Source organism: Suricata suricatta, chromosome 1, assembly GCF_006229205.1.
Source record: "Suricata suricatta isolate VVHF042 chromosome 1, meerkat_22Aug2017_6uvM2_HiC, whole genome shotgun sequence".
In the NCBI taxonomy this organism is placed as follows: Eukaryota; Metazoa; Chordata; class Mammalia; order Carnivora; family Herpestidae; genus Suricata; species Suricata suricatta.
The window spans coordinates 135,452,141-135,468,042 of record NC_043700.1 but is presented as its reverse complement, the minus strand read 5'-3'; the positions used below and the strand labels follow the sequence as shown (position 1 = coordinate 135,468,042).

The 15,902-nt window shown below is 42.2% G+C and overlaps 1 protein-coding gene across 5 annotated transcripts in view; it reads left to right on the top strand.

Annotated features, from left to right (window-relative positions):
• Positions 1-6,430, top strand: part of LOC115281734 (protein FAM47E-like) — a 36,049-nt gene extending 29,619 nt beyond the window's left edge. For 3 of the 5 annotated variants that reach the window (XM_029927400.1, XM_029927228.1, XM_029927528.1), the window contains 2 exons: positions 4,346-4,423; positions 6,284-6,430. In XM_029927400.1, the coding sequence (XP_029783260.1) occupies positions 4,346-4,423; positions 6,284-6,334 (129 nt within the window). In that variant the 3' untranslated portion in view covers positions 6,335-6,430. Of the gene's footprint in view, positions 1-4,345; positions 4,424-6,230 lie in introns of those variants that run through there. The other 2 variants (XM_029927309.1, XR_003904427.1) reach the window with 2 other exon arrangements.
• The last annotated feature ends 9,472 nt before the right edge of the window (positions 6,431-15,902 follow it).

The window sequence follows — 15,902 nt, the reverse complement described above, 5'->3', positions numbered from 1 at the left end:
TCTTGCTTACTGCATCCATTTTGGGGCTTCGCTAGGTCCTACCAACATGTGCACATGCTGATAAAGACATGTGCACATGTCACAGGCACAAATAAGGACTCGAATTTTCAAAAAAACTTACAGGATTTCTCCCTAGGTTTAGGAATTTCTTTAATTACAGCCATTAGTTCAGTCTTTGAACAAGGGGTAAAAGATACCTGAGAGGTTCATTTGCAGCCTTGGTGGCTTGATTTTATTTTAATTTTATTTTCTAAAGTTTATTTATTTACTTGAGAGAGAGAGAGAGAGAGAGAGAGAGAGACAAAAGGACAGAGAGAATGTGAGCAGGAGATGGGTAGAGAGAGAAGGAGAGAGAGAATCCCAAGCAGGCTTCAAGCTGTCAGCGTGGAACCTGATGTGGGGCTTGATCTGAGAGATCATGGCCTGAGCTGAGATCAAGAGTTGGTCCCTTAACTGACTGAGCCACTCAGGCGCCCCTGGGTAGTTTTACGTTAAAAAGTAACCATCCAATAGTCTCTTCAGAGTGGAAAGGATGTTCAGACAGAGGATTAGTAAAACCTGAGTTCTCAGGTGAAAAAGCATGGAGGAGCGGTAGGAGTTACAGCAGTCCTATGGTCTTTTGTTCTCTGTACCTCTTGTGTCTTTAATTTTTCATTGGCTTTTGGGAACCAAGTCTTTTAATGAGGCTATTTTGGAATCTTCAAAGCTTTTGGAGACTTCTACATACCAATTAAAGTAAGCATCCCATTCTGTGTGTTCAACTTGGGACCCACTTGCTCTCAAGTGCATTTCTTTTTTCCCTTTTTTAAAAAAAATGTTTATTTATTTTGAGAGAGAGAGAGAAGGAGAGCATGAGCTGTGGAGGGGCAGAGAGAGAGAGAGAGAGGGAGAGGGAGAGAGAGAGAATCCCAAGCAGATTCCATACGTTAAGTACAGAGCCTAACACAGGGCTTGATCTCAGGACTGTGAGATCATGACATGAGCCGATATCAAGAGTTGGATGCTTAACCAACTGAGCCACCCAGGCATCTTTCTCAAGAGCACTTTTAAATGATCTTATCTAATTAGAACGTTCCTCATAATGGCCATTGTTACTCTAGGTTATTTTTAGTAAAATTTTGCCATTTTGCTAGATATCTGCAGTTTCTAGGACAATAGTTCTTTTGAACAATAGATCCAATATAAAGGATCCCATTTCTTTAAGCTAGTAGGGCTTTGGGTTTCTTGGAGCTAAACTGAAAGTCACATTGTCTATCACAGGAGTCTTCTTGAAGTAGTAAGTACTTTAAAAACCTTTAAATGCTCAACCCCAGCCCACCAATCTTTTCAGCTTGGCTTCTGAGATTATTATTAGCAACTAGGCCTTATTTAAGACTTAATACCTGAGGCCTCCCAGGGGACCCATCCAGCCCAAGTCAGACCCAGACAAGCCAAAATTGAACTTAGTCCAATCCCACATCAGACTCAGTCTGGTTTTTAAGTTGGCCCCAGTACAACGCTGGCCTGTAACCACCAGCAGTTCTCTGTGTAGAATCTGGAGATTAGAAAATGGATTGAACCAGCAGACCCAAAAGAATAGGGCCTGCGGACTGATTCCAAACAAATGGGGAACTACAGCTGCCACCAAGCGGTTCCCAACATGCGTCTGGTCATAGAACCAAGAACTGTGCTTTCCAGGGGAAGAAACTGTGGAAAACCAGTTACATCAGCAGCTTGATGCAGGAAGTGGAGCTCAGAACTGAGTGGAAGTGACCAACGGCCTCAGAAGTAGCAGGAGAATGAAGTGTTCTCAGGCACCACGCCTGCTTCTCATTGTTTCCCAAAGTCACTGGAAGTCTCCTTTGGTCCCCTTGCTGAACAAAACTTCAACCAAGCTAATTTGAAGCTCTAATTGTCTTTATTCAATGATCCATGAATTGGGCAGCGACCTAACAGAAGTGTGCTCCAAGGACTTACACAAAATGGAAGGCTTTTATAGGCATAAATGGGGTGGGATAAGGAAGTTATTAGCAAAAAAAAAAAGAAAGAAAGAAAGAAAGGATTGTTTTAGGCAAGGTCACCTTCTTTGGAGGCTGGGGTGCTTATGCACAGTACCTCACTAGTGCTCATCAGGAAATTCCTTAAAATCCCACTGAAATAACAGTTTAGTGTTAAATCTGGGCAGGGCTTAACAGACGTGACTCCATGTTGGGCCTGTTGTTCTTTTTTAACAGATCTAAAAATTGTGGATATTTGCCTAGTGGGAAAAACATTCCCGTTTCTTCCTCTACTACTCTTAGTTCTGGTCACCAAATGTGTTCAGTTCCCCCCCCAACCCCACACCAAGCAAGTCTCTGATTCTCCAGACATAAGCAGGGTGTCCTACAATTTCACTCAATTCTGACACTGTGAACTTGGAGTTCACATCAGACCCCACAGGTTAAGGGCTCAGTCTCGTAACACTGCCCTCACAATTGCAAATTCAAATTATCACCTGTGCTTTTGACGAACCAGCTATACATTACTTACGGGTTCCCACACCTCCTCTTCAGGTTCTATCATCTGCTCAAAGAACTCAGGAAAACAGCTTATTTACCAGATTATGGGTTTATTATAAGAGAATATAACTCAGGAATAGCCAGATGCACAGAGCAAGATATATGAAAAAGGGTGCCGAGTTTCTGTGCCCTAGCCAGACACACCACCCTCCCGAAATCTGCACCTGCTCACCAGCCTGCAAGTTCTCTGAACCCTATCCTTTCGGGGTTTTATGGAGGCTTTCATAAGTAGGAATGGTTGATTAAATCATTGGTCTTCAGTGATCAATTTAGCCAGAGATTGCAGAGTGGAGCCAAAAGTTCCAACACATGGCTGTTTCCTCTGGCAACCAGACCTCATCCTGTGGCTATTGAGAGGCTTTCCAAAAATCACCTCACTAAGATAAACTCTATTGTGATTAAAAGGGGCTGGTTATGAAGAACTAAAAATTCTCCTTTCATCTTTGTGGCTCTTATCACTTGGAAATTGCAGTGGTTTTAGGAGCTCTATGCCAGGAATGGAAAGAAGACCAAACATACCTTTCTTATTAAAAATCACAGTATTGTCCAATGGAGTATTACTTGGCTATCAAAAGTTATGAAATCTTGCCATTTGCAACTACGTGGATGGACTAGAGGTAATTATGCTAAGTAAAGTCACTCAGTCAGAGAAAGACAAATATATGACTTCACTCATATGAGAAATTTAAGATACAAAGCAGATGAACATAAGAGAAGGGAAGCAAATATAATATAAAACCAAGGAGGGACAAAACATAAGAGACTTTTAAATTCAGAAAACAAATTGAGGGTTGCTGGAGGGGTTGTGGGTGAGGGGATGGGCTAAATAGGTAAGGGGCAGTAAGAAGGACCCTTGTTGGGATGAGCACTGGGTGTTATACTTAGGGGATGGATCACTGGAATCTATGCCTGAAATGATTATTGCATAAAATGCTAACTAATATGGATGTAAATTTAAAACTAAATTTAAAAAATCATAATAAAAAAGAAAAGAAAATCACAATATTGTGCCTGGGTGGCTCAGTTAAGCATCTGACTCTTTATTTCAGCTCAGGTCACGATCTCATGGTTCATGGGATTGAGCCCCACGTCAGGCTCTCTGCTGACAGCACAGGGACTGCTTGGGATTCTCTCTCTCTCTCACTCTCTCTCTTTGCCCCTCTACTGCTTATACATGTGATCTCTCTCTCTCTCTCTCTCAAAATAAATAAATGAACATTAAAAAAAGGTAAAAACAAAAATCATTGTATCATACTTGTTAATCTCAAATAGGTTAGATTCCAGATATCTTGATTTAATAATTTTCTAATTGCTAAAGTGTATTGCTTATCTTAAATGCAAGGTAAGAAAAAGGGTAGGGAAAGGAGAGAAAGTTGGACATCTTTTGAAAGCCTTTATATTCACTGATTTGAGAACGTTATCCACACATATACTCCCAGATGAAGAGAAAATGATTTAAAATAAGGTACTTCATAAAGAGCTAAATGCTTTTAATTAGGACAAGAATGAAATCAAGCTGGGGCACCTGGGTGGCTCAGTCAACTGAGCGTCTGGCTTCGGCTCAGGTCATGATCTCACGGTTTGTGGGTTCGAGCCCCGTATCAGGCTCTGTGCTGATGGCTAGCTCAGAGCCTGGAGCCTGCTTCAGATTCTGTATCTCCCTCTCTCTCTGACCCTCCCCTGCTCATGCTGTGTCTCTCGCTCTCAAAAATAAAAAAAATTTAAACAAATTTAAAAAAAAGAATGAAATCAAGCTTCTGACAGCTGACTTTTTTTTTTTTTTCTTTTTAATGTGGATCCTCTTTTAGGAGGAGTTACTTGCAGACCTTCACGGAACAACTGCCTTTAAAGATTTCATTCTAAGCAGAGGCTACAGGATGCCAAGTGTGAGTAAAGGGTTGTTTCAGAAAGACTTGCTGAGGGGCTCACAGTTGTTGATGGGCAGGGTGAGAACCCTCTCAAAAACAACATACAGTTGACTCTTGAACAACACAGGCTTAAACTGTGTAGGTCAACTTTCACATGAAATATTTTTCGATACATATAGTATGGTACTGTAAACATGTTTTCTTTTCCTTATGATTTTCTCAATAACATTTTTTCCTTAGCTTACTTTAATGTAAAAAGACAGCATATAATATATGTGACACAAAATCTATGTTAATTAACTGTTTATGTTATCAGTAAGGCTTCTGGTCAACAGTAAGCTGTTAGTAAAGTCTTTGGGGAGTCAAAACTTATACATGAATTTTCAGCTGAGTGGGGGTTGGTGTCCCCAACCCGTGTAGTATTGCTCAAGGGTCAATAGTACCTCTCATACCAGGGCTCAGGTTCCTGGAAGGAAGGACATGCTTTCCCCTAGACAAAGGCCCCGAGATAGGACTTGGCTTTTGCTTTTTTCATTCTGCCTATTTGGATTCTGCTGTCATAGGTGCTGTCTCCCTGCTGACTCACCTAGCTTGAGTTTGGCCTTAATGGGGGCAAAGTGGAAGAGGTCTATGTGCAGGGCATGTACCTTGCAAACTCTGACTGTTAGTCAAATGGTCTGGAGTCTCTAGGAAGTCTTTGAGAATCTTTTACTTCCACACTAAGAACAGAGAGTTGTGGCTTGGGTCAGGACAAAATGGAATGGAGATTCACAATAGGAATTAGCCTTGTGTGGAAGAAGACCAGGGCAAAAGGTCAGTTCCCAGGCGCCTACTAGTATCTTCCGTCTTTTCCCACTTTCTCTTACCCCTCATCTAGTTTCCCCTCTCTTCACTTGTAAAGTTAGCTCCAGCTGCCCCCCACTTGGAGTGGCCACCCTTGGAGGACCATGAGGCGGGAGGTTACAGAATAGACCCCGTTAGCAGGAGGGCCTCAGAACCTAGAGTTCTGTGTCCAGACCAGCCCTGTCACCACAGCAAGAAACCAGCTAGCCATGCTGCCAGAGTCATAGCTGTTTGGTTATGCATCCATCCAGGGTCCTCTGTGTGCACATCCCATAGGTCTTTAGGAAGCCATGCAGCCAAGATGGTCAGAAGATTGTGAAATGGGACACTGGATTTCTTTTTTCCCATGAATGACAGAACTAACAATAGCTTATGCTTACTGGCAAATAAATATGCTGACAAAACTCAGATATAGACTGGTTTCAAAGTTAAGTGTGAGGGAAAGTCCAGAGTGTGAAGAGAGAAGGGTGAAAAGTCGCCATTATAGATCTGGGATGAAATATCTCCTTTACCTTTGAGCATCATAATAGGCCTGAGAGACATACTTGCCATTCTGATACACATTTATGGACTTATAACTGCCTAATCTACATGTGAGGGCCATGTAAGTATACATTTGTATACTTTCATGTATGAAATATACAATATGTTGATAATATTTTATGATTACATAATTGCACAGATTATATATTTTATAACATATATAAATACACTTAAGCACAAGTATAATTATGTGATATATATAAATGTGATGTGTGTATATATATATGTATATATATACCCACACACCTACATATATATTCCTCTTGCCAAGGATTATATGCAATCCTTGTTTATATATGTAACATATATTATATATATAATCCTTGTTTGCTGTTATAATAATTCAGTTCTGCCATAATATTTTTAGTGGCAGAACACTTTTTTTTTCATTTTGACTTGTACCCTGTTGGTTTTATTCATTTTGTTGATGAACATTTAGTTCAATTTTGGGCAAAAAGGAGCCTGCCTGACACACTAGCTGTATTCTTTTAGTGGCATGAACTAAAGAGAGATGACGGCCCTGACTGCAGCGGAGTCCTCTGAGAACCCCTGTCATTCAGAACCCTGGAACATCTTTTCTTCCTTTGTTATTATGTCCTGTATCGTCTATTCTATCAATAAAATTTCAACTAAATGAGAGGAGGGAATGTATTTTACTGTATCTATTTTATATATATATCATAAATATGTCATATGTATATAAATATTCATTCTCTTTTTATTCCCATAAGGTCTATGTACACTGTTCATACACATTCATATATGTTACATGAACACACATTCCAACATCCGCTGCCGGATTATCTACACTATTCATTACTCTTGGCGTCCTTCTATCTATTACGTGGATGGGTCCCAGGTTTTTAATAGAAGGCATAAGCAACACAAGGCTTTGCTGAGCTGAGCTGAGCTGGGCTGGACTTGGGCACAGGACAAATGGGAATTAGATTTAGGTATTTCTGATCCTGTGCAACTATCTTCCAAAGTCCTGCATCTATCATGGCCAGTAACCAACGTGAGATTTGAGTACCAGAAGGATACATCAGAGTGTGAGATTGTGAATTTGTGTATGGTAGTGGTTGTGGGCAGGGCTGTACAGTTTTTGTTTTTCCAATCTAATGAAGGTTTACTCATCTTTTTTTTTTTTAAGTTTCTTGAGAAGATATACATCAGGAAGGAACGTTAATGTGAGTGTAATAAGACTTCTATAAAATAACACAAGCATCGAAGAATCTTGGGAAGATGATTAGATCAATTTTATTTATTATATACTTGGCTATTTCTCTACCTCATTTTAAACCTTAAATACAGTTTATGAGTGTCCCATGTATATACAACTTTGACTTGGCAATATCCAGAAATTTCAGACTAATACTTACAAACATTTCACAATGGCTGTCTGCTTCCGTTAATCAATATCTTATATATCATATCAACTGTGAGATCAATATTCACATGTAGTCTTCTAACATTTGTATAGCATTGTCCATATTACATAGTTATATCAACTATTTGTAAATAATAAAATCGTAAGTAAAATCAGAATTGCTCTATTGTATTTTCCAATAGTATTATTTTCCTGGTTTTGAGTGAACACTTTCTTTATTCTTTCTCTTAGAATATTATTTTCTTTAATTTTGAACTAAGCTTACTGAAGTTTTTTTTCCTTTTCAGGCATGTTAGTCTTGAAGTTTAATGGTGACTCAAGATGATATGTCTTTCTATTTTTTAATTAAAAATGTTTATTTATTTTTAGAGAGAGAGAAAGAGCACATGCACAAGGGAGGGGCATAGAGAGAGGGAGAGAATCCCAAGCAGGCTCCTCGCATCAGTGCAGAGCCCAACATGGGGCTTGGTCTCACAAACCATGAAATCATGACTTGAGCAGAAATCTAGAGTTGGATGCTTAACTGATTGAGCCACCCAGGCACCCTTCGGGATGATATATATTTTTAAATTAATGTTACAAAAATTATTTTTTGTTAAAAATGTTAATGCTCATGTTAGGAAAATCAGAAAATACAACCAAGCAAAAATAATATAGAAAATGTGGCTAATTCCTCTAGAGTCGGAACTCTTAACTCATTGGAATATATCCTTCTAGATCTTTATGAAATCCACTCTGTAAAATTTAATCAAAAATGGAATTTATTAAAAGCATATGGAGTCCCAAAGTTGTGTGAGTTACTACATCTGTCTTCAAACACAAATTTTCTGGGCGATGACCTTTCATCTTCAGGAGGGTCCTGATTTCCTCTCAGTCATCTGTATGCTGCACTGACTACATAGTAATTGTGCCATAAATAGACTTTGCCATGCCCTCTGTGAGGCCAGACTTCAGGGTGATGGTGTACATGAGAAGCATGAGCTCCAGTGTGTCCTCCCGCTCCTGTAAAATTGGTTACTCAGAGAACCAGTGTTGGGTGGAATTCTGTGGCGGCAAGTAAACATTCCGCACATCTACGGGCGTTAGTATGGACAGAGGTTTGTTTAACAGGAAAACAAATCCAAATCAGGGAACGTAGCTATTCCAGTTAGGCCACTTTTCTCAGACTTCCTGGATGCTTTCAACTCATCGCACATGCCCACATGTTTGGTTGCCCACAGAGCAACAGAGGGACAGCTGCTCCTCCGGGATGCCCAGCAGAGGAGGAATCCAGTTCGATGAGACAGGCCAGGGCAGGATTTGGGCAATCAGGGCTGGGATTCTGACAGTCAGGTGCTGAGCAACAAGTCGTGTTGGCAGTGGTGGTCTGGAGAGAATCGATTTCTTTTCCTGGCCACACTGCTCCTGGCTTTGTTACATTCACACGTAATTTGTATCAGGCACTCAGGTTTAGTTTTCATTGCTGGACAATTAAATATTCAACAGAAGCAGAAGCCAGATCAGCCTTGGTGAGAGGAAAGTACAAGTTGCTGAAATCCACGGAGAGTCTGCATTTCTGCCTCCATGCCCACGTTGTTCATGAGAGCACCAGGCAACACTGGAGTGCCTAGGGAAAGAGGTGGGCTGAGGTGCAAAGGCTAGGCAAGCCTTTTCACCTGGTTTTTGAGCACTTTCTCCACAGTGGAGACCTTTGGTGGGAATTCACGAAGAACCAAAATATCCTCATACTCTCAAGGATCCGTTCTGAGAGATCTCCGGAATACCTCTTCCCCAAAGCATCTTTGTCACCAGCAGTCTTGCATTTGAGATCCTTCTGAGTCTGGCTGCTGAGCTAAATCCTCAGCTACTGACCAGTACAGGTGACATATGCACCGTAGGCCATTTCTCCTTTCAGACCAAGTGGTCAACAGGATGAAATCCTGAACATTCCCCTTACTGGGAAATTCTCCCCAGTTGTTCTTCAGGGCTAGCCTTGAGCTGGGCTTTTGTGTTGTGGCATCCACTTGCGGCTGCTGCAATCATATTGTGCAGGTTGTCTGTTCAGAGACTTGGTCTTAGAGAACATCCCTAGGTCAGATGTGTCGGCTGAGGAAGAGTGGGGTGGGAGAGGGCTGGGCACTCCATACCATTTATTGTGTCTTCAGTTTCTGCTCAAGCCCAACCCCATACAGAAAACTTCCACTGGATCATGAGCAGCAATATAATTTGGTAATTAAACATGTGGACTTTGGAGCCACAGGGCCTGGGGTCACACCAAACTCTGCTACTTATGAACTCTATAATGTGTGTGTGTGTGGGGGGAGAACTCGCTTATCCTCTCTCCATGTCAGTTTTCTCAGCTAACGTAGGGATAATAGCAGTAATAACAGAACTGCCTCCCAGAATTTTGATGAACACAAAATGTTATGAGTAAAGTGTTCATAAGAGAGCCTGGCACAGTGTGTGCACACACTAAATGTTAGCTGACTTTACGGCTTGGTGGATTGGATGACTCTGAGTTTACAATGGGCACAGGTCGCCTGGTTACCTAATGGCTCATGATCAGGCCCCCGTATTTATCAGTGTCGAGCAACAAACCAAGATCGGTCTCTCAAAAGGAGAACGGTTATATGCCACAGGGTTCATGGCCAGGCTGCAGTAATCCTGGGGGGCCTGAGCTCTGCCTCGCCTTTCTGGATGTGCCAAAGCTCCGTTCTGCGGTCTTATCTGCCGCAGGGGTTTCAAGCGCACTGGATTCGCTGGGTCGGAGGGCAGAGCTTCCTGGACCAGCCACAAGCCTTCTCTTGCTGCCGGCTGCACTCAAAGCTGTCAGCCTCTCGGATTACTCAAGACAGGAGCTGAAACAGCACATCTAAATCTGGCCTTCAACATCCAAACAGAAGACTAGTGCACCATTATGTTTTATTTCCAACACCCTGATATAATACATGTAACGAACTTCCAGAGCATAGATACTAACAAAAGTTTGTTAACAACTAGAAAGTGATACGTTTTTTAGTTTTTATTACCTTTGTTGTTAATGTAATTTATTATAAAAATTATTTAAGTTTATTTATTTATTTTGAGGGAGAGAGAGAGAGAGAGAGTGCAAGCAGGGTAGGGGCAGAGAGAGAGAGGGAGAGAGGGAACTCTAAGCAGGCGCTGCACTGTCCACACAGAGCCCAATGTGGGCTCAAACTCATGAACCATGAAATTATGACCTGAGCCAAAATCAAGAGCTGGAGGCTTAGCTGATGGAGCTACCCAGGTGCCCCATTAATGTAACTTATTGAACTGTAAGTATATTTGTGTTTTAATAATGACTGTATTTACCAACCAGCTTCCCACATTTCTGAGAATTTACTGACTTTTGTGGTACAGAGTCTCCAGGACATTACTGACGCAAGGATTCAAGGCTATAAAAGGTGTTAGGGGTGGAGAATGTAGAGAATCAGCTACGCCAGTCTCCTTCCTGATTATTTCCACAAAGGTCATTGCAGAGCTCTCATGCGAGGTGGGAAAAGCCTCTCACACACAGGGGAGGAGGGAGGATCCGATGACAAGGAAGGCTGTGTTAGCTTCTGTCTGCAAGAAGCAGATGGTAAAATGGGATCCAAAGTGAAAGAGATTTCCTAGGAAAGGAAGGAGAGCATGGGGAGAGCACATGCGATGCCTGGGAAGGAGAGAGGGAAGGAAGGGGGGTTGGGGCAGGAAGAATCTTGAACTGCAGCACAATTCAAATAATGGTTTGGCCAGGCCAATGGGGAGTCTTCAAGTCAAAGCTGCCAAAAGGCGGATTCTCACCTCTTGCCAGAATGGGCCCTGCCTTGATACTTCCCTCTGCCATTGGTTGGGAGCAGCCCCAGAGAGCATGACCTCAGTGCAAGGGTTGGCAGCAGCCCAGTGTCCTTCGGTTATGCTCCATGCAGCAGGAGATCTGAGTGGTGTATTTCCATAGGGTTGGGGGTTTGGGGAACTAGAAGCTGTCTGAATCTTCCCATGTATTCACATTTCAGCATTCAGCGTTTTATCTCTCCCAAGCAATGCTTTATTTTCACAAAAAAAGATCTGGCAAAGCTGTCAATTCAAATGATATTTTAATTCAATTCAAAGGGTCCATTTCCCCCCCCCCCTCTTTCTCTCTCAGTTCAATAGCTGCAAGACATGAAATTCCTTTAGAAAGTCCTTTAAGGAGTTCCTGATTTGAAGGGGGAAGTTGTGCTTATTTTTTAAATGTCCACAAATTATTTGATGCTCCTCCCTTCAAAACGTGGTATATAACTCCGTTTCCCTGAGTTACACCCATGTTTAGCAGGAGAATGATGATGGGTGATTTCTGAGACTAAATCATAAAAGATATTGCAGCCTCCTCCTTGTTCTCACTTGGATCCTTTGCTCTGGGAGAGACTAGCCGTTATATTGTGAGGACGCCCATCCTATGGAGAGGCCCCCATGCAAAATTCTGCAAACAGTCATGTAAATAAGCCATCTTAGAAGTGGATTCTCCAGCCCCATGAAGACTTCAGATGATCCCGGGAGCCCTACTGACATCCTGACTGTAGCCACGTGAGAGATTCTGAGTTACAAGTACCCAACTAAGTTGCTTCTCAATTCCTGACCTATAATAACTACTCCAATGATTCTTGTGTTGAGCCATTATGTTTAGGGATTATATGTTATGCGGCGAATAGATAAACAATATGGATTAAAATTTGTTAATTAATTTTCTTAATGTTTATTTATCTCTGAGGGAGGGTGTGTGGAGAGGGGCAGAGAGAGAGGGAGACACAGAATCCAAAGCAGGCTTCAGGCTCTGAGCTATTAGTTCAGAAGTTAACTGAACGCTCAACTGACTGAGCCACCCAGGTGCCCCCCAAAGTACCTGTCAGTCAGACAAAAGACTTACTAAGATTTTTAAAGTTGCCTTACAAATTCTCTCACTAAAACCATAGAACTTTCAAGAAACTGAAGGATGTTTTCCAGCAGAATCTTAAGGTAGAGAAGGAATTATCTTAAAGAGATGTGTGGGTTTGTGGTGTGGACCTAGTAAGATTCATAGGAGACCTACAAAGTGTTTTGAAGAATTGTATTGGCATAAACACTGCCAGCTTGGACTAAAAGCAGAGGGCAAGTGTTTAATAATGGGATAAGCATATTTTGCATATGAGAGGAGAGGAATGTTAATAATTTGTGTCTGGAGGACCCACTGTACTGGGCTTAAAGTATGTCCACGAATTCTTTGATACTCTTTCCGTCAAAAAGCACAGTTTAATTCTCTTCTTGTACTTAACTTCTAATGAATATAATGTGGCAGAACCAGTGGTATGTGCTTTCCCAGACTCTGTCATAAAAGGCATTGTGCTTCCTTCTTGCTTTCTCTTGGATGGCATGGTCTAGGGCAGAGCTTCCCAACCTTAGCACTACTGATACTCTGGGCAAGATTATTCTTTGTCGTGAGGGGCTGGCCTGTGCCTTGTGGCATGGTTAGTAGCATCTCCAGCCTCTAGTCACTCACAATTCCCCAAATTGAATTGCTGTGTCAATTCACACACACACAAACACACACACACACACACACACACACACACACACACGAGTTGCTTATTTATTCTGTTTTATTGGTTTCTTTTTTTAAGGTTTTGGATATATAATGCTAAATGCCCTCACCAAATTTTACATCTCCCCCCAACCTTTCACAAGTTGAACATACATGCCTTTTCCTCAGCATCTTTGCCAACATTGAATTTTGTCTTTAAAAAATAATCTTCGCCAATCTTAGCCAAAAAATGGTATCTTGTTTTAATTTGTGTTTCTTTTATTACTGGAGACACTTACCATTTAAGAAATGATTTGGGGGATGCCTGGGTAGGTTCAGTTGGTTAAGAGTCCAACTTTGGTCCAGGTCATGATCTCACAGTTTGTGAGTTTGAACTTTGCATTGGGCTTTCTGCTGTCTGTGCAGAGCCTGCTTTGGATCTTCTATCCCTCTCTCTCTCTGCCCCTCCCCACTTGTGTGTGTGCTATTTCAAAAATAAACATTAAAAAAAAGAAATGATTTTTATTCTGTTGTATTTCTTCATTCATTTTTGTTTTTTTAATGTTTATTTATTTTCAAGAGAGAGAGAGAGAGAGAGAGAATAAGTGTGGGAGGGGCAGAGAGAGAGAGAGGGAGACACAGAATTCGAAGCAGGCTCCAGGTTCTGGGTTGTCAGCACAGAGCCCAACATGGGGCTCAAACTCATGAACCATGAGATCATGACCTGAGCCAAAGTTGGACGCTTAACAGACTGAGCCACCCAGGCACTCCATCTATTGTAATTCTTTGTGACTTAGCCTGTTTTTCTCCTGTGACAATTGTGGCTTCACAAGACCTTCTTCCTTTGTTAGCAGAAAAGCTGTCCTGTGCCTCTGGTGTGGAGAGCTGGAGGGGCCCTACTCCTCCCAGGCAGGCACCCAGGCTTAGAAATTCATCCATTAGAAATCATTCTTCTAATTTGTTCTCCCTCTGGATTTATTTAAAACAACAAGGAAATTCACTCCGAAGTACTGGTGACACAACTTTCTAGGTGACACATGTTAATAGACAACAGTACTGACAGAGCCTTGGTCGGGCAGGCGGGTGGGATCAGGAAGTAGTTAAAAGTAGTACTGAAGAGAGGTAGAAGAAACAGGGGTAATGGTCACCCTGAACTCTTCCTCATCGTGCTTCTGCTTAGGTCTGTCATTTGCTAACCTACCTCACTTTCTCCTAAGCAGATAAGGGTCAATTCTTCATTTTTCACTTTAGAGAGAGCAGAAGTGGAGGAGAGGAGCAGAGGGAGAGGGGGGAGAGGGGGAGAGGGGGGTAGAGAGGGGGAGGGGGAGGGGGAGGGAGAGGGAGCTTTATTCAGAAAACTGTCTCTTATAAAGGTTTCAAGGCGGGAAAACAAGGCAGCTGACCCAGGTCAGTTGCTAGGAAACAGGGTCAAGGGATTAAGACTGGAGTAAAAGGGGAACCAGACCAAAGTGTTCTAGCACAGCCACAGCGCCTGAGGGGCTGAAGCTACCCTGCCTGCAGGCGGTTGATCTTTGCTTCTGGCTTCTCCTCTGGCAGGGAGTGGTGCTCCCCTGCCCATTTTGCAACTCCCCTCAGGGAGTGACAAATCCGGCTAGCAAATGGCCAAGCAGCTTAGATCTTTGCCGCTCCCCACACTCATGCATTGGTCTAACTACTGCATAGCATTTCATAGACATCCACTGTCTTTAGCTATTTCCCCATGATGGGTGTCTAGGTGGCTTTGAACTTACAGTTGCCCCAAATAACATTGTGTGTCCCCTTATGGTCTTATGCAAAATTTTCCCTGGGCCAGACATGTTCAGGAGTGGAATTATGGGGTCAGGGGGGTATATGCACACTTAATTTCACAAACTTCTTCCAGATTGTTCTCCAGATTGTTTCTACCTATTTACTATCTCACTAGCAACATCACATCTTCTAATATTTGGATGTAAAATGGTGTAATATCATTGTTTTAACTTGCATTTGTCTGATTACCAGTGAATTTGAATATTTCTGCATGTTTTTGCTAGTTATTCATTTAGTCAGTCAAAAATTGCTATGAGTGCCTTTTATGTTCCAGGCACTGTGCTAGGGCCCAGGGAAAAGCATCCCCTAAACAGTTTATGTTGGGGCTCATGTTTTTGTTTTTTGTCCCTTTGTCGGAGTTCATTATAAATCTACGTATTAATCCCATATATATCTGCAGTTTTAGTAACACAAAAATCGGGGCACCTGGGTGGCTCAGTTGGTTAAGCATCCGGCTCTTGGTTTTTAGCTCAGGCCATGATCTCAGTTTCATGGGTTGAGCCCTGCTTCGGGCTCCTCACTGACAGTGTGGAGCCTGCCTGGGATTCTCTCTCTCTCCCCCTCTCTGTCCCTCCCCAACTTGTGGTCTCTCTGTCTCTCTCATAAATAAATAAACACAAAAATCTCTCCATCTGAATCTATTAACTTTGTGGCATCCTTCGATGATTAGACAGGCTTCTTTTGATAAAGTCAAGAAGTATTTTGGCTTCCTGTATTATACAACATCACAGTGACAGTCTCCTAGATTTTGTTCTATTAGCTGTGAGTAGTTATTGTAGTTTTGTAGTAGTTTTGCCATTTACAGTTAGCGCTTTATTCTATCTGGAGTCCACCATTTTATGTGGTACAAAGGAGTAATCTAACTTTATTTCTTTCTATACAGTGAGCTAGATTTGCCCAAAGCAGATTTCCCTTTTCTCTAGAGGCCTCATCAGTTAGCGTCAGAGAGCTCAGCGTGGAGTCTATTCTGGAACTAAGATGAGTCAGAGGTTTGCAAACATTTGCAGTTAGAAAATGTCTCTGTGAAATCTGAAACCGGGCAGTTCCAACGTGACTGCTTTGCAGAAAGGTTTGACCTGTGGCTCATGTCATGTGGAGCAGCAGAGGCCAGAGGCTTGACAGCAGCGGACAGGTGCTGGTGGTGGTGAGTGCGTTTCTCTAAGGAGGCCTGGGCTTGCAGGGAGAGCAACTACAAGTTAAGAACAAGGCTGACATTCGCCGTGAATGTGGGAATACCACCCAGAGGGTTGGTTCTCTGGTGTCACACATCCAAATTCGCACACTCACTTCTAAAATTTATGCTTTGAAATTTGGACATGGTTTAAAACCCCTTAGGATTCAGTGTAGCTAGAATTTCAGAGTGTGGGTCCTGGGAGGTCAGAACAGTGGGTTAAAATCAC